Genomic DNA, 18,627 nt, shown 5'->3' on the forward strand with positions numbered 1-18,627 from the left:
GGAAGGTCTCAAGAGGAGGAGGGGTCCAGGGATGGCTATAGATTTGTGTATGTCCAGGGATCATACCCAACCTTCTCCTTTGGAGTATATGCAGTGGGTGCTGTACTTCAGCAGGGCCAAACTGCAGATGGATGGATGTTGAGTGCAGTGGGTAGTGGGAGTCCACACTCCTGGACTGTGAGGAGGGAGGAGTGGAATGCTGCAGGCAGAGAGTGGAGCCAGGAGGTTGATAAGAGTGTGTTGGGGCAGTGTGTGTGTGGGGCGCATGGGAAAGAGTTTTGAGACAACGGCTGCAGGAGAGGATGGGAACGGAGCTGCTCAGTTTGAAGAGCTAGTATTACCTGGAGCATGTCTGCTCGGTGCTCCATAACTGTTAAGAGCTGCTCCGTGGCTTCTTTCTGGTGTGCTGCTTTCTCCTTTCGTTCCCTCTTCTCGCTGTCCCACCACTCCTTCAATTCCTTTTTCTCGGTAGCGGAGTGCATCATAACCTCATGCATAAAGTCCTCCTTAGTTCTTCTTGGAAGCTTTCTAATTCTTCACAACTGTTCTGCCGCCAATAAAGGAGGCTGGCCTCCCAAGATCATCTCTGTGAAGTTTAAATGCAACATTTTACAGAAGCAGTATTGTTTGCAACACAGACAACACTATTTCAATACTTTAAAACCACAGCCAGTACTCACACACCTGACACTAACTGGCTGACCCCAGGCAAGCACACAAGCCACAAGACCCCCAAAATGGTGAGTAGCCACAGGGGCAGGGTAAATCACTGTTCCTGAACCCTGCTGTATACTGGGCATGTGGCTCTTGGGCACTTGGGGAGAGCCAGCACTGTAGGGGGGGCCTGATAATCATTCCTGTCCCCACACTTTCCACAGGAGGTGATCATTTTGGAAGATATCTTGCTTCTGAGGGTGAGCAGGGAATCAAGGGAGGGTCTTTTCCAAGCCTGTGGCTTCCGCCCTGGCCCCTATGTGACTCCCCGTGTGCAGCTATAGTCCCCCTTACTCCCCATGATGGCACAGTGGCATGGGAAAGTTACCCTTAATGGGGTAAGAAACAAATTGCAGAGTAGCAGCCGTGTTAGTCTGTATTTGCAAAAAGAAAAGGAGTACTTGTGGCACCTTAGAGACTAACAAATTTATTTGAGCATAAGCTCACGAAAGCTTATGCTCAAATAAATTTGTTAGTCTCTAAGGTGCCACAAGTACTCCTTTTCTTTTTGCAAGAAACAAAGCAGCTCAATGGAGGAACCTGTGGGAGTGGATTGCCCAGTATCTCCATGAGAGTTTCCTGGAGATCTCTGAAGGAGATTCTCAAGAAGTGAGGGAGTGTATCAACAGCCTGTTCTGTCGCTCAAACTAGGCATGAGGTGGGAGACAAGCCTGCTCTCTGCAACCTTCCTGCCCCCAACAACTTGCTTTAGCAATTCCCAAAATCAGATCCACTTACTAGGGGCCTCCTTTCCTGTTTGCGCTTCGCCAATATCCGCCTGTTGTGACTGGCTAGGCTCCTCCGGGGTAGAAAAGAGCTCCCGAATGCCTGCCACTCTGGCCTCCAAGTCATCCTCTGCCTCTAGGTCCCCCTCCCCCTCTTGATCCAAGATTGCCTCCTCCTGGCTCGGTCCACTCTCGACTGGCAATGAAGACAACGAAGTATCCACAGGGGACTTCGTAGTGGAGGTCGGGTCACCACCGAGTATCGCATCCAGCTCTTTGTAGAACCGGCAGCTCATGGGCGCAGGACTGGAGCAGCGGTTTGCCTCCCGCACCTTCTGGTAAGCGTTCCAGAGCTCCATCACTTTGACCCTGCACTGCAGTGTGTCCCCGTCGTGGCTCTTTTCTATCATGAATCTAGAAATCTGTCAGTCGGGATCATAATTCCTGTGGCTGGAGAGCAGCTGGGGCTGCACAGCCTCCTCTCCCCAAATGCTGATGAGGTCCAGCAGCTCGGCATTGCTCCAAGCAGGGGATTGTCTGGTGCGTGGAGCAGGCATGGCCACCTGGAAAGATGCGCTGAGACCACTGCACGCATCACTGAGCAAACACGAAGGGGTCTTTCAAATTTGCACAGGAATGTACGGGGTGGGGATGATGGTTGGTCACCTGAAGGCAGGTCAGTAGAGTTCAAACCGATGGCCAGAGAGGCGAGAACAGGCCTCTGTGGGACACCTCCCAGAGGCCAATTGCAGTGCTGTAGCCACAGCACAGAAAGCTCGATGCCTCTCATCGGGGTGGCTTTTTTAGAGCTCTGCATCTGCGCAGTTTCTGCGCACTAAGTGGCTTGGCAGTGTGCACACCTCGGGAGTTACAGTGCTCGTGTATGTGTTCATCTGATTCTGGGGCTGGAAGAACCCAGCCCTGGGGAACCTAGGTCCTGCAGGATAGGTCCACTGGGAGGGAACTTGCAGCAGGGAGAAGTAGAGCTCCATATGAGAACACAAGTGACCCAAGCAGTACATTGATAGGACAGAAACCTCCCCAGACTGCCCAGAAGAGTAACCCTAATAAATGAGCATCCCCCAAAGTAACGGGCAAAGCTGGTAACAATGCAGCAGGTGTTACTCCTATAGCCAAATCATCTGTTAGCAACTGTGTGGCCTGGGGCCTAGTGCACTGGAGTGGGACTATTGTGCCCTGGGTTATATCCCAGCTGAGCTGGTGACCTTGGGCAAGTCAGTGCCAACTTGTGCCTCAGTTTCCTCATACGTAAAATGGGTATCCCTAGCCTGACATCCTTTATAAAGTACTTTGTAAGCTAGGGATGGAAAGCGCTATGTAAGGGCTGGGTATTATTAAGAAGAGCCTGGTTATCTTGTGAACTCCTTGGGGGGGGGGAGGGGAGACTGTCTTCCCCGTCTGTGCTTCACACAGCAGGCCCCAGCGGAGGGTGCTCAGTGCAAGGTGAAGGTGGAGGGGTGACACTGCCCGAGGGCCCTGACGTGTGTTGGAGACGTGCCCTGCCTGCGGGAGGCTGCAGTGCGCTTGGAGGGAAGGGGCGCTGTGCAGCCTGGACGCCTCCCAGCCCATCGCTAGCGAGCTCAGGGACAAAGGGCGCGAATTGACCGTAACTCCCGGCAGCTCCAGCGAACCGTGGGCGGGGGCAGCAGGAGGCGAGGGCTCGATGCTGTGCAATACCCCCCCCCCCCTCCGCGGGCAGCTGCCCCCCGCCCCGCCGGAGGCTGCCAAACCGCGGTGTGCCCAGCCAGCGTGAGTCAAAGGGCGGATGAGTCAGAGGCAGCCTGGGGTGGGGCGCGGGAGAGGCTGGGAAGCGCCGGGGGGTGGGGACTAGGCCAGACTGTAGATGTGGCTCTGTACAAAATCCCCACCCAAGCTGCCATCGCCCATCCTCGCGGAGTCCCGAGGAGCCCGGCGCAGCCTGTGCTTTGCCCCAGGTAAGTGCCCCCCCCCCCCCCGCTTGGCTGCCCACGTTGCCGCCGGCTGGGGGGGCTAGCACCGCTAGCGACGCGAAGAAAAGCTCCCCGGGGCACGGGGCGGCTCGTTTTGCAGACGCTGGTTTTGCAAGTGGTGTTTGCATTTGAAAGAGACTCGCTGAGCGAAGCTGTCGGGGAGCAAGGCCGTTTCCCAGCCGAGTATCTGCAGGGGAGCAGGGCTGGGTAGGGCTAGGAAACGCACAGCCGTTTCCTCTGCCGGGGACGCACCCCGCCTCTGATTTACGCAACCCAGGAGGAGGTTTAAGGTACCAGGAGCTGGCGGTGAGTTCCAGAGCGAGGGAGAGGAGGGGAGCCGGGGGAGAGGGGCCGCGTTGAACGGCCTTGGGAGGCAGTAACTAGAACCGGTAATAAAGCAACTAACACGATTGCTTAGGCTGCAAATGCCAGAATCTTTGCTAGGCTGCTAGATGGCAGGGCTGTTAATCGGAGAATTCGCCAGACTGCCGTGTTGGGTGTGGGCTCCAGGGAGGCGTGTGCCTCCCAACCCCCCCCATCTTTTTCTTCTTCTTTTAAATTTTTGCATTGCATTGTTCTCTTCCCCCCCCCCCCCACCACCACCACCTTTTTAAGGTGGTTCTTGGTGTGTTGTTGCACATGCAGGTGGTTTCAGATGATCAAATAAGTCCTGTTTTTTAAACTTGTTAGTATGAAACTATTGTATTGGTATCTCAATAGTATCCTTGTCTGGAGTGGAGCAAAAGGGGGTTTCTTTAATAACCCCTACCAAGAGGAGTTGGTCCCAAAAGAAGTCATTTAAGAACTAATTCCCTTTTCCTCCCCTGTTAAAGTACATCAGGGCTCTTTGAATGAGCAATTTTTGCCATAGGTAAGATTCACTTTTCAACCAAAAAGAAAAGGAGTACTTGTGGCACCTTAGAGACTAACAAATTTATTAGAGCATAAGCTTTCGTGAGCTACAGCTCACTTCACGAAAGCTTATGCTCTAACAAATTTGTTAGTCTCTAAGGTGCCACAAGTACTCCTTTTTCTTTTTGTGAATACAGACTAACACGGCTGCTACTCTGAAAGTTTTCAACCAGAAGCTTTGCAGAGAAGATTTATTTTAGACAATCCACTGAGCTTTTAACTTTCACTTTAAATGCAAGTTTCATTCAGATGTAACTAAGCTAATGTTAGACATAACAGAACAAAGTGTGGACCTCCCCCCCACAACCTGAGTAAATGGGCCCCACGTGTGGGGCTCTGGGTTACAGAGAATAGAATACTTACTCACTCTTGCTTTCTCAGGGCGTGGTGGAGCAGTGCCACTGTAGCTATTCTAGCAGTTTCTGCCCCTGCAGTCTTCCTATACGAGTAGCTTTAGATAATGAATGTCCATAGCTGAGCCTCACTTCTCCTCTTATACCTTCTTCCCCCCACCAGGCAAATATATGTACTGTCTGGCATGGAGTATTGTAGTGTGGCTGGGGTGCTGTTCTGTTTTATGTCCCATTCCCCCCATTAGCAAAATTGCTGAGGTTGTGCTGCTCTTGTGGCCTTGTGCGTCAGTGTCAGGATGGGAAGGTTTTGCATCACCCCTGCTGTGGGTGAGTTAGGAATATAACTGGAGGAATACTAGGGTGCTTTCAGGGAGGCCATGTACAGATTTGGCTCATTACTGGACAGTTACAGGACGGTTTAGGGTTCACTATTTGTAAAACTGTTGCAATAGTATGCATTAGGACTCTGAATAAAGAGCACTTTTGTACGTGGAAATAAATGAAGACTGAAAGGGAGGTAACATAGTTACTCAAGGTTAATGTTCTATGCCATTGAGAGAGTTCAGTTGAAAGATGCACTTAGTCCTATACGTGGACACTGCCTGCTTGTCCAGTTCCTAAGTTAAGTGGGCTCTGCAGGGTAGGTTTGTGGTAGGACAGAGATTTCCTTCTTGGGTTGATGTTGCAGGATTTGCATGTTACTTCTGTCCCTTCATTTGGCGGTACACTCACCGGGGCTGTTCAGTATTTTTCTAGTTGCTCTTTTATGGACTGGTTTTTAATAATAGGTTTTCCTGCAGGATCTCAGGAATATTCTATTTTAAATATAGATATAGAGAAGTCCTAGCTTTACTGTTGGTTAAGCACTCATGTATGGTATAGGCAATTGGCATATTCCTAAAATGGAACATCGACCCCTCCTGGATTATGTAGTATTGACTGGTGGAAGAGAGTGAGTCTTAAAATATTGTGCATTGTTAATGGATCGAAATAATGTTTTTTCAGATATGGCGTATGGAATCCTTTTCCTTTCAAGTTTAATCAATTCATGGCCCAGACAGGGGCTTCATTTGCCCTCCTAAGCTCTGAGGTACAGCTTGGGGACACAGCCTGACCTGCTGTATTTCCAGTCACCGTCGTGTTCAAATAAATATGACTTTTGGTCCTTGTTCAGACATTCTGTTCCTTTTACTTTTTTGTGGTACTTTTCTTCCTCCTCCACGCTTTTCCCCCTAGCCTCTGAGCAAAGCTCCCCTGTTGCCACACCCTGTCTTGGTTGGAAGTCTTAAACCATATGGGTTTTTGATTGTAAGAGCTTCCATTCTTTCATTCTCTCTTTCTTTGCCCCACCTGGGAACATCCTGTCATCCACGTTTTCAGGCTAGGACCATAGGTTAGCTGCCTTCTCACATGATGATTGCTGCTTGTTCAGTCAACATCTGGAATTTTTTTCCTGGAACCTATGCATGTTTTCTTTCATGACACATCTGAACTGTGCTTAGGAACCAAGAGATCTGAGGCTGTGTCTAAATCAACATTACCTCCTATAGCATTATCACCAAATTGGCTGATGGTTGTTATGTGGGTGGGGATCAGACAGAGACCAATAATGGTGTGGGCAATTGACCTGCAAGTATCTGAACTGCATCTTCTCTCAGCAAAGAATAACTGAGATCTCTCACTTCTCTGTGTATTATTAAAATAAAGAAATAGTGAAATTGTGGTTCAGGATCACATGATAGCCTTCTGAAAGAAAAACAGATTGCTTTGGCTCGTCTAAAAGTATGAAGTCTTGCCTTTAAAGGTTTGGGGATAGAGGCCCAGATTCCTTCCAGTTTAAAGACGAGCAAGACCATACATGTGGTTTTTATTTTAAATACATCCAAATCCAAACAGTATTAGTCAGAACTTCACCAGTAACAAGGGGGTTTACTTGAGGACAGCGAGTGTCTCGACCGATATGGGGCCAAAATTCTAATGAAGGAACTTGTGACTATCTTCACATTTATTCTGTAATTGAAGATCTTTATCTGCAACCTTAATTTTACAGAAATTCCCATTATGCTGCCAGTTTTCTTTTGATCTGCACTAAACCTGGTTCTGATTGGCTTTTGGTTGCTATAGCATTATTTGGTAACTCCATGAACATACCGTTTTGAACTGTACAAGAGGGTGTGTTATCTCAGTTATTGGACTCCGTTCAAGTTTTCTGTTCCAACAAGCCTGATTCAATGTGGTTTTTATTTGATTTAGAAATGCAGGCTTGCAAAAAGCTGTCTGGCGATTGTTGCTGTGTGAAAGACTTTTCTGCAAATGCATTCACTTCAGCTTTCAGTGGAGCTTTTTAGTTCTTTGTGGCATGCAAGACCAAAGGTTTTCTTAGTCACATGTCTTGATGATCAATTTTAGAGCATCTTCGGTACAAAGATTGCCTTGTTTGTAACATTTATTTTTTATTAAGAAATAACAAGTATTTTGGATTTCATAATGTAACGGCCATATCAAAATCCTCGTGATTAAGGCTTGTGCAAGATCTTTAAATCTTTCTCTCTGTTGCCTCTTTTTAAGGGTTGGACCTGGATTGTTCTGGATTTCTGTCCTAAGACTGATGATTTCAATGCAGTGGATGTTATCCCAAACTTCCTCCCTTAGATACTATATCTTAATTATTCCATAGGCAAATGAGTGGAGTTTAAACTTTGTTCTTTTCTCAACACGATTGTTCCAGACGATTTAAGGATTCTTACTGTTTTGTGGGCTTATAAGCATACAAGCCTTACAGAAGCTTAAAACAAGCTAAGACAGTTTAGATATGGATGAGATTACAGTAGCTATGCTAAGTAGAATAATACAACAGTGTTCCTACTATTTACTGTTATAACAATGAATACATTTTCTAATTAAAAAAGGACCAATATTTGGAGTACATACTGTACAGCATTCCAGTCTGTTTTATTGTTTTATCAAAGACATTGATGGGAAGTAAGACAAGTTTGGTAGGAAAGGAAAATCATTCTTCACCTTTACAAAATTGTAACCACCACAATAAGCAAATCTAGCCTGTACAGCTGTAGAACAGCTGGGGCAGTTATGTTCAGTTCTATCCTGAACTCAAGCAACATAGAAGAAAAAGCATTTGACAAGTGGGAGGGGGGGAGGGCTGAAGGAAAAATAAACATTCATGATGTTGTCATCTTAGCCAAATATTATACTGTCGCTAAAAATATGGTGCTTGGGGGATATGGGCAGAGGTAGGTTTTATTTTTGTATTAAAAGATATAATGCCTTATTTCTTACCTTGTGTAACGTATTACATCGGGCCCCTTTTTTCAGCAATACCATATAGTACTGCAAAGTTATCTAGGGACCAATGCTTATTTTCTTTTGAATGTTTTCCTGACAAGATCTTCTTTAGCATGTTTACCATGTTCTTTAGCAGCACTGGCTGATTGTATCTTCTCATCCCATCTTTTGATGACCCTGAGTGACAGAGAGGGTTGTTCTTTGCTTAGTATCGACTCCTTAGAACTCTCATCTGCTTTCAAGAGAGGCACACTTGGAAACTGGGTACTGTATTGTAAGGGATTGGGATATACTAGCTCAAGGATGAGGGAGAGTTTCCAGCAGTTGGGAAGTGGATGAGAATTCTTCTAGAGGGAGTCCCACCGCAAATCTCTCCTGTTTGGAATTCACAGACTCCCTCAAACGTGAGCTGCCTCTGAGCTATTGGCTCCCCATCTGACTCTTGAGTGCAAGGCTGGCAGTTGAAAGACTGACTGAAAGGACGTGGGCAGGGTAGGGTGTCTGGGAGCAGGGAGATGGATCAGGAGAGCGAGGTAATGGGGAGGAGGAAGAGGAGAACTGGCAGCAGGAGGAGCATTGCTGAGGGCCTGGGAGGGAGGAATTCAGAGGGAGGTTGAATATACTCATTCAGTTTCTTGGTCTAGTGTACTGAAGACAAATATTCTGATCCTATTTGTGCATGCGGGTGATGTACAGGCAGTGCTGTTGGTTTAAATGTTCAAATGTCTAGTTTCCAACACCTTAACATAGCGTACTGCCTAAGATTAGTGGTATTAGCAGGGGTACATTTCTCACTTGTTAGCAGAAATGCCTCTGTCTAATCTAGCTAGTTCCTTTTCCCTGTTTGACATTTCCACAAGATTTCTTGGTGCTGGAGTCCTTAGAAGGCAACCTTCAGTTTTAACTGATGAAATAGTTAATGTTTGTTAACTATTTATTATATTAATTGTCTCATTACAGTTGTTACGGCAATACCCATTTTTTCATGGTGTATGTGTATCTTTCCACTTCCCACTTCTTTCCGATGAAGTGGGTTTTAGCCCATGAAAGCTTTATGCCTGAAGTGAGCTGTAGCTGACGAAAGCTTATGCTCAAATAAATTTGTTAGTCTCTAAGGTTCCACAAGTACTCCTTTTTCTTTTTGCGAATACAGACTAACACGGCTGCTACTCTGAAATAAAGTGCCCCAAGTACTCCTCTTTTTTTTTTTTTTGTTTTTGTTTTTGTTTTGTTTGCTTATTTCAGTGGCACCATCAGAAGGTGACACAAATGGCTACATTTCTCTCCTTGCTAGTGGAATTCGGGAGCTCCTACCTTCCTGCCAGAATTTCAGGAATGCAGTGATGTTGCCCAAACTCCTCCCATTTACACCCCTCGAAAAAATTCTCCTCCTGTTACTCATGATGATTTAGGACCCTCCCAATCAAACAATAATACTGCCCAGGCAAAGAAACCAAACTTGTCAGGGAAAAATGGTATAATGGCATCAGCTTGTCCAATTGACATGTTCATTTTTGTAGTTTTATAGGATCTATGCACATTAGGCTTATTTTTCATATATTTAGAAGTATGATCACATTAGGTGCTTAAAAACCAATAGTCTTTGGAATTTTCAAAATTTCAGCATGCTTAGTTTCCATCACCAAGTATTGCTGAGAAGGAAATTTGTTGCCTTGGCTGTGATGTGAGATGGATAAGCTTTTTGGCAACAGAGGCTACTCCCCCACAATGATGCAGATTATCCTACTCGATTGCATTGTTCCTTTTGGGGCCTGTATTTTGATGGGGTCCTTATTATTTGTGATCTGATACTTATGCTGCTAATCACTATTTGTGCCCCGGCTTGTAATTTTTTTATTTTTTTTAGTAGCAATAGAAGAAACTGTTTAACCACTCAAGTGCAAAGTAGTAAAGTTAGGCAAGGGTTCTGGCTCAAGTGTTCCAGATCAAATAACATCAGCTGCTTCTGTAAAATACAAATGGCCTCTGAATTTGTTATTTTAAGACTTGTGATTGAGGAATTTAGCCTCTGAGTTGCAGATCATTTGCCTAAAGCAGTTGTTTTTAATTGCTTTTTGGCAGGTGTCTGGGCCGAGGGTACAGTTTCTCTAAAATAAATTTGTTGATTCTAAAAAAAAAAAAAAAAAAAAAAAAAAAGTTGATCAGTGTTTGTGTGTTCAAAAAATCACTAATGTAATATCCTTACTGTGGTGGTGGTCTAGCAAAGCAGTCATTAATTAGAGTCATGACTCAGATTTTTAGGAAATGGCTCTGTTGATAAGTGGTATTGATTTTGAAATGTGTTTGAGGGTTTTTTGGGTGGTGGTTTTTTTGGTAGGAGTTCAACTCACTGGAGACCTGACAAGTCTGGTTTCTTTGCCTGGGCAGTAGTAGTGTTTGACTGGGAGGGTCCTAAATTATCATGAGTAGAAGAATTTTTTTTCAAGGGGGTAAATGGGAGGAATTTAGGCAACATCAGTGCATTCCTGAAATTTATTTTCTGAAATTTAAAAGATCAGCAAAAGTGATTAGAGTAATAATAGTCACCTACTGACATATAGGAGAATGAAGACCAATTCCTATTCAGTTGTGATGTGTGCCATTTACTGTATACTCTTGAGATACTTGCTTACTTGTTACTTCAGCTCTTGCTGAATTGTCCTAACTTTGGTGTGATGGTATAACAGGGCTAGTTTAATGTTCTGTAACGTGTTGGTAAAAAAGAAAAATGTTTATGAAGTCTTTTTTTTTCTTCTTCTTCTTCTTCCCCCCCCCCCCCCCCCCCCCCCCTCCAGTTTCCTTTCAAGATGTCCACGGTCCATGAAATTCTAGGCAAGCTCAGCCTTGAGGGAGATGTAAGTATCACTGTGAGGAGCTAGAAAAGAGATTTGGTATGACTCTTTCTTAAATGCCTGTCTTGTTTCCTTTCCAGGATGCCTTTATTAGGCTTGAGCCTGAACTGTACTGATTGTAAGGTGAGGCTATAAGACTCCACAAACTTGAACTGACCCAGACTAAAAGCTAGGCCAGTGATACTCCATCTCTGGTGCGAGAGAGATGTGTGACCCATAGGGCACCACACATCTCTTGAGGAGTCCCTGGGTTTAATTAAAGCTTCTCCAAAGCTGATGGTGTGGTACTTATGCTGCTTGACACGTTAAAGGCAACGCGGGGAACACTGAGCAGACAGACTAAGACAAGAGTTGGTGTGACTCCTCCCTGCCTCTCCATATGGACAAGAGGATTAGCAGCAGGAATGGGAGGGAAACATCCCCCCAGTTTACACCATCCAAACAACAAGAGAGGTGGAGATTGGGCCAATTCCAGAGTTGGTGTATAAGTGCTGTGTGTTAGAGCTGCTCAGGAAATGCTTTTTTCCCTGCATAATTTTTTTGATGAAATTTGGAAATGTTTTCATTTTATGTCAGAAATGCTCTGTTTTTTGTTTGGGGGGGGAAAAAAGACAAAACAAATTCGAAAAACCTGAAACTTTTCAGTTTTTGGTTACTGAAAGTTGAAAATTTTGGTATTGTGGTGGGGTTTTTTTTGTTTTTTGTTTTTCTTTTTTTGGTCAAAACACCAGATGTCCTCCTCCTCTTCCCCCCCCCCCCCCAGTTAATTTTCTGTACAAAAAACCCCTCAATTTCTCTCTCCTCCCCTGCCCGCCCATAATATTCTACCAGGTCTAGCATGAGGCCATGGATGTTAGCAGACTTGTGCTAGCTTACCACATATCTGCATTTGTCTTAGGGTATTAGTGGAGCAGTCCCAGGAAGTCACAAGTGGCTTTATGTATGATCCATGATGTTGCAACGGTACATGATGATGATATCACAATGTAATAGAAGAATATTGTGCCATGAATTTGTGGTTGCCTATGATTGTAATCAGGGAGGAAGTAAATCCCAGCTCTGCAGTTCTGACTACCTTCTTCTGGCTGGATACATTTTCATGGCTGGTACTTGCAGAGCTGTTGTGGGTGACCACAAATTTTTTGCCTATTTTTGGAGCTTGCTGCTAATGCAAGTAAACAATAGAGCTGGGTTAATACTGCAAATATATTCAGTTCATTAAAAAATTTCCTTTGGCCATTCACATTTAACCAATAAAACTTAAATCCTAAATAATAGCAGAGAATTGTCCAGTCAAACCAAACATTAAAATTAACCCTCAACCAGACCCTCCCAAAATTGGATAATTTCAAGTAATGAATACTGTGTCACTTCCTGGGGTTGTGAGGCACCTTGCTACCATCTGCCCTTAGTGTGAGAGAGCCTTATCTGTGCTTGCTCTGGGTAAGTCCTGACTCCACCAGCCTTGGTCAACACAACGCTCCCCTCTAAGCCTACCCAGGCTCTTCTCTTCTCTTCTCTTCTCTTTGCATGTTACTGATAGGATGTTCCAACTCCTGAGCCCTCTGAGCATCTCCCTTGAGCGTCCAGCCCCTGGTCCACTGGCTACCCACAATATTCACAGATTTGCTGCTCCCAAAGAAGCAGCATACTCCAGTTTACCAGTTTCACTGAGATCACTTACTCAGATCACTGCTCCACTTAACACACTGCACTTAGGTATGTTTTATAGTGAAAACAAGCAGCAGTTTATTTAATAAAGAGGAAAAAATTCAAATGATCTCAAGTAGAAGTAATGGAAATGTAAAATTCATTGGTTGCATTCTAGAACCTAGATGTAATGAATATTTTCATTTCTTTTAGATCAAGGGTCACCCCAAAGTCCTTCCAATGTGGTGGGTTTTTTTTTTTTCATGAGACAAAATATGCTGCCAACTTGTCCCCTATTAGAAGGCTCCTGGGTGTCTCTTTTCAACCCTCAGTATACCAAAACAGTCCTTTGATCTTTATTCATCAGCCAGACACTCTCTTGCTCTGTGCTCCTTTGTATAGATTTCACAATCCCTTATCGATTTTCACAGTCTTGATTAGCTGGTGGCTCAGTATGTAAATAGACTCCTTGTGAGCCACAATGACCAGAAAGAAAGATAAACATCTACTGCACCCTGCCAGAACAGAACCTGTCGAAGGCACGTCACCTCCTGGTGACCTACCGCTAATTTCAAGGCTTCAAGAATATAATTTCCAGTGTAGATACATAACTTCTTAAATGTTATCCATACAGATGTTTTACAATGATTAGGATGACTAGTGAATTGCTGTCTCTCAGTAGAGACCTCAGTAGAGAATGGTCCAGATGGTGATATTTGTGCCTATTGCCGCAGACCTGTAGGGAGAAAAGGTTTTTCTATACATGGAAGTTAATCCAGAATAAGGGAAATGTGACTTCAAAGTGAATTAACTGTTCCTGATTAACTCTGTGTGGAAACTCTTATTTCAGACTAAGCATGTCTTATTCCAAATTAGCCTAATCCATAAAACTAATTTGGAATAAGGCACTTGTATTCTGGAGTAAGAGCATCCACATGTGGAGTTAATTAGGAATAGCTATTCAGAATAACTCCCTGCATAGACAAGCCTTCTATGAGGATGCTTCCTTGTTCCAAGGCATAACACCCATCTCCCAAGCAACTGATCTTAAGGATGGTCCTGATTTCTCCTGTGGAACTTGATTCGGCTGCTCTCTCCAGCCCTGCAGTATCTCAGTCTCATCCTCAATATGCTCTGGAAGGAGGAGGCTGAGCTGAAGTTAACTCCATGACTGCTGGTAGAGTCTCAGTGTCCTACCACAAAGTTTTCAGAGGCAGCATTGTCTTGTGGTTAGGGGAGAGCACTGGGAGTCTAGAAACCTGGATTCTAGTTATGGCTCTGCCACTGACTGAATGTGACCTTGAGCAAGTTGTTTAGGCCACAGTTTTCAAAAGTGACTATTGATTTTGGGTTCCCAGGGTCCGCTATCTTTGAGACCCTGATTTTTGACAAGTGTTGAGCACCCTCCTGCTCTGAGAATTAGGATCCTTGAAGATTTCTCAATCTGGGCACCAAAAAACTGAGGCACTCAGTATCACGAATCACTTGTGAAATGTTGACCTTAAACCTCATTTTCCCCTTTGTAATGCACTACCTTTGTGAAGCATTTGGTGATCCACAGCTGAAAGGCACTGTATAAGTAAAAAGCATTATTTCATTCTCTGCTCTGGTTTTACTCAAATTGCCCATGTTGCTTACACTTTAGGGCTGAAATTATACGTTTGGATGCATGAGCAAGACACTAGTCAACTCAATAGAAAGACAGTAGGAACTACTTGCATATCCAAGGGCAGCATATGGCTTTGAGTGCCTGAGCAATTCGGGAAGAACCAGTCCTGAAACTTAAATGGGACCATTTTTTCCCTCTACATTGCAGATACCATTTGTCAGCCTAATATTCAGTTCCAATGGCTCATACAATGCATAGGGAGGGAATGAGATACCAAAGTGCCATCTCTCACCTTACTTTTTCAGCTCTAACTCTCCTGGGCTAATATGGTTAGCTTTGCCAGGTTATCCAACTATGCCATGTTAATCAGTTGAAACCTTCAATTTTGTATTGTGTAACACGTGGGTTTTGTGGTAGAAATCTTTCAGGCACACTGATTTCTCCAGGAGTACATTACGCTTTTCCATTTACTGTTGTTGGCAGTTAAATGTATCAATTCTGGAATATCATACATCCCATGGTGTGCTCTGGGCCAAATTCTGGCTGCTTTGATTGAAAGGGCTGTTAATGGTAGGGACAACAATGCGTGTTTCTTTTCCGTAATGTTTTTGTTTCCCTGTCTCTGCAGTGTAGCTCAGATTTTCGAAGGAGGGCACAGTGTGTATGCCACTGTTTTATCCTGGGTAGATAGTTGTGCAGATACCGCATCTGTGGATAACTTTTGTGATGCTTTTGAGGATGCCTTGAATACATGCCCTTCTTTAACAATTTGACCTTTAAAGCAGTGGTTCTCAGCCAGGGGTACATGTACCACAGGGGTATGCAGAAGTCTTCCAGGGGGTACATCAACTCATCTAGATATTTGCCCAGTGTTACAACAGGCTACATAAAAAGCACTAGTGAAGTCAGTACAAATTTCATACAATGACTTGTTTATACTGCTCTATGTGCTGAAATGTAAGTATAATATTTATTTTCAAGTTGATTTATTTTATAATTGTATGGTAAAAATGAGAGTGAGAAAGTAAGCAATTTGTTAGTAATACTGTATTGCTTTTATATTTTTATGTCCAATTTTGTAAGCAAGCACTTTTTAAGTGAGGTGAAACATGGGGTATGCAAGACAAACCAAACTCCTGAAAGGGGTACAGTGGTATGGAAAGGTTGAAAGCCACTGCCTTAAAAGAATTTGAAGGTACAAAGGAAATAAGTCTTAAGTGTTTGAAAACCTTTGTCTATTATGTGAGCCCCCTGCTGGTGAATTTGGGTAGAAATCAGGCCCCAGGCATGTCAAAGCTCCCTGTGTGATTACTGGGGGGGCTTTCAAGATGCACTATACCCTGAAAATAATGCTAAAAAGTTTTTGATCCTGTAAAATGCATCAGCTGCGTAGAGCACAGAATTCGGCCCACTGTGCATAACTCATTCACTACTAATTCTGATTTCCTACTCCACCATAGTGTTATGAGTGATATGAATCGAAGGCAGACTATATCAGCTGTAAATTTGAATTTTCCTGGCTTTTGTCATTTTGACTCAACTCTTTTCCATACTGACTTTATGGAATGAATTTCTTTGAATTCTAGTCAGCACAATTAGTTTAAGGTTTTTAACATTTTAACTTTAATGGGTGAATTGTCCTCAGAATTGCAGTGCGATTTCTACCCCCAGTGCTGTTATGCCCATTTGTGTGTGCTTTCTCTAATGACAGATGCACAGCTGTGGGCAGATTCCTGGAACAGTAATACATTTTGGGTGTTCAGTGGCTCTTAGCTGAATTCCAGTTATATTAATAGGTTGCCCACATGTGCATATTGGGTGGGGGTGTTGGGGGGGGGGGGGGAAATATGGCACAATGATACTTTACCTTTTCGAAATAATACATTAACCACAAGCTAAGTGTAAGACTTTCATTTTGCTCTTTTTAAATCTCAGCATTCTCTTCCTCCAAGTGCCTATGCCACTGTCAAGGCGTATGCCAATTTTGATGCTGACCGAGATGCTGCAGCCATTGAAACAGCCATCAAGACCAAAGGTAGGGGAAATGGGTCTCTCTCTCTGCCATTATACTTGCAAATGATAGCGCTGATATAATATGGATAGGTGCTGGGTTTCTTGACCTACCACTTAATGTCCTTAATCCAGGGCATTTATTTTGGGTGTTCTTCTTCATGACTTGCACTATTGGAATCTTGGCAGAAAAAGACTTAAGACTGCCAGTAGAACAGTTTTAAAAAGAGAATGAAGTTCTGTAATTAAATCTGAAGGAAAGCAAAGGAAGGTTGGGCTAGTCTATATAAAAATCCATATTTCCTTCCCAGGGATTAATCTGAACTTTGAAAAAAAATGATTAAACCAATTAAACAGTGCATTTAAATCTTTTGTCTTCTAGGATAAGGAGTTCATTTCCCTTCCCCCCCCCCCCCCATGGAAAAATGGTTTAATATTTTGAAATGTTGGGTGTAAAAGTAAAGGGACCCAATTGGAAAGTGTGATGCAGTAATGGAAACAATATCATTTTATTGTTGCATAATTACGATGATTCATTATTTGCGTTCAGTTAGCACCTGGTGGTCCCAACTGATTGTAGGGCCCAGTCGTGCTAGGGGCTGTACAACTGTATAGTGAGAGACAGCCTCTGCCCCCAAAGAATTTACAATCGAAATTAAGAAGAGGTCACACAGCAGATCTGTGACAGAGCTGGGAACAGAACCCTGTTCTCGTGACTCAATCTAGTGCTGTGTCCACTGCCTCTACAAAATAATACAGCATTGAAAATGGCCCTTTATGTGGTTGCCACATCCCTGAGTATAATTAAATCTCTGAACTGGACTTTTCCCATTCAGATATTTTAACTTTAGATGACCATGCCTAATCAGAGCAGTAAATAGCAAATGGTCAAGATGCTGAAATGTTACTGTATCATAGGCCCTGCCTGTGCTGCTACTCCAACTTCTACCTGACTTAGTAACAAGTTTGTTGTTTGGCTAGCTCAGACCATGGCTTATGTCCATGTACCACAAGGGTAATAGTTGTACTCCAGTCTTACAGTTCGCTGCTGATGGGTGTGGTGGCATGCACAAACTAAATAAATTGCAGGATCAGGGCATTGGCTATTAACTATGGTAGGTAGCCATGCGTCCTCTTTATTAGAGAGCCCACTGCAGTATGAGTGTCTTCTAGTAATTGATTACTGTTCTTTTGCTGCGACCTAACGGTGTAACCACTTCAACAGGTTTTCCGTCTTCCCTGCTCTCTGTGCAACAAGGTGTCCGAGGCTGCTGGTTAGGGCTGGTTGAAATTTTTCCATTGAAACTGTTTTTAATGGAAAATTGGATTTTCAATAGTGCTGGTGTATGGTGGTGTAACAAATGTCTACTTTTTGCAGAATAATTAGAATCATTGTTCAAAAAAATAAAAGGCCTGGAAACCAAAATATTTTGATCTGTAATGCCTCATGGGAGTTGTAGTTTGGCTGCTTCATGCCAGTGTTCTCTGTGGACCATGCTCCCCAGCTGCACTTCATCTCCCATAACGTACAGTGGCCGTCTGAATACGGTGATGAGCGATCTCCCTCCACGAAGCGGGGAGACAGGTGCATTTTGGGAGAAGTAGTCCCACTGGAGATTCCAGTTTACAGAGGAGAATGGGAGCATGTAGCACTTGAACTGCAACTTGTGCTGCAGTGGCATTTCAATGTTGGAAATATTTCAGTTTTTGGTTGAAGTAACTTTTCAGCTTTTCACCAAAACTCAACATTTCCCACAGAGAAAAAACCTTTTTCCAACCACCTCTACTGTTGGTGCCTCTCAGTGTCTTGCAGGCTCTCTATCCCTGCTGAGGCCCTGTGGAAGAGTTGCCCAGGTTTTCACAGAATGCATTTTTTACAAATGCAGCTAGGCAGCGTGATATTTTTGTTGTGGGAAAGAACTGCTTTCTGGACACAAGTCAACCCTGTCATTCCAAACTGGTTACAAAAATGCTCCATTATACTTTATAGCGTGGACATGTAGGGCTGCAGCAACTCCGTCTCATCCTCCTTCATAACAAAGAAAGGTTGTTGATAATATTCCAGAGTCTCCTCCGCTCTGGATCAGAAAATAGAGTTGGGTTGGGCTGGAATTGCTGAGGTTTCACCAAGAAGCCAGAACAGAGATGTATTAATAAAAGCTGAGCCACTTATCATCTGAAGGAAATGCTGAGTTTTATGAATCTGAATAAAGTCCTCTTTTATTCCTCAGTGTTGTGTCCAGGAAACGTAACACATAATGGCATTAAATCATTGCCTGTTCCTCACAACATGATATTTCTATGCGAGAGAAGCTTTCTTTTACAAGGGTTATTTTGTAACTAACTATCATAAAAAATAAAACACCGCCACCAGACGACAACACAGAGGGAGAAATAATAATTTCCTTTTCTCTAAGAGCTCATTCTACAAAAGCAGGAGTGGGCTTTTTAAATCTGAAATTCACATTTGTTTTTAAAACAAATAAAGCAAGCTTCTTACAAGGGAGGGCTGGTGAAGGATACATGGCC

General features: G+C 43.8%; 1 protein-coding gene across 4 annotated transcripts in view; it reads left to right on the forward strand.

The window, feature by feature from the left end:
• Nucleotides 1–3,092: 3,092 nt before the first annotated feature.
• ANXA2 (annexin A2) overlaps nucleotides 3,093–18,627 on the forward strand; it is a 46,987-nt gene continuing 31,452 nt past the window's right edge. Inside the window, exons 1-3 of one of the 4 annotated variants that reach the window (XM_038419980.2) lie at nucleotides 3,093–3,209; nucleotides 10,773–10,832; nucleotides 16,024–16,123. In XM_038419980.2, coding sequence (XP_038275908.1) covers nucleotides 10,785–10,832; nucleotides 16,024–16,123 — 148 coding nt within the window. In that variant the 5' untranslated portion in view covers nucleotides 3,093–3,209; nucleotides 10,773–10,784. Of the gene's footprint in view, nucleotides 3,210–3,230; nucleotides 3,395–3,631; nucleotides 3,716–10,772; nucleotides 10,833–16,023; nucleotides 16,124–18,627 lie in introns of those variants that run through there. The other 3 variants (XM_038419977.2, XM_038419981.2, XM_038419978.2) reach the window with 3 other exon arrangements.

The sequence above is a fragment of the Dermochelys coriacea genome, chromosome 10, assembly GCF_009764565.3.
Source record: "Dermochelys coriacea isolate rDerCor1 chromosome 10, rDerCor1.pri.v4, whole genome shotgun sequence".
NCBI classification, from domain to species: domain Eukaryota; kingdom Metazoa; phylum Chordata; order Testudines; family Dermochelyidae; genus Dermochelys; species Dermochelys coriacea.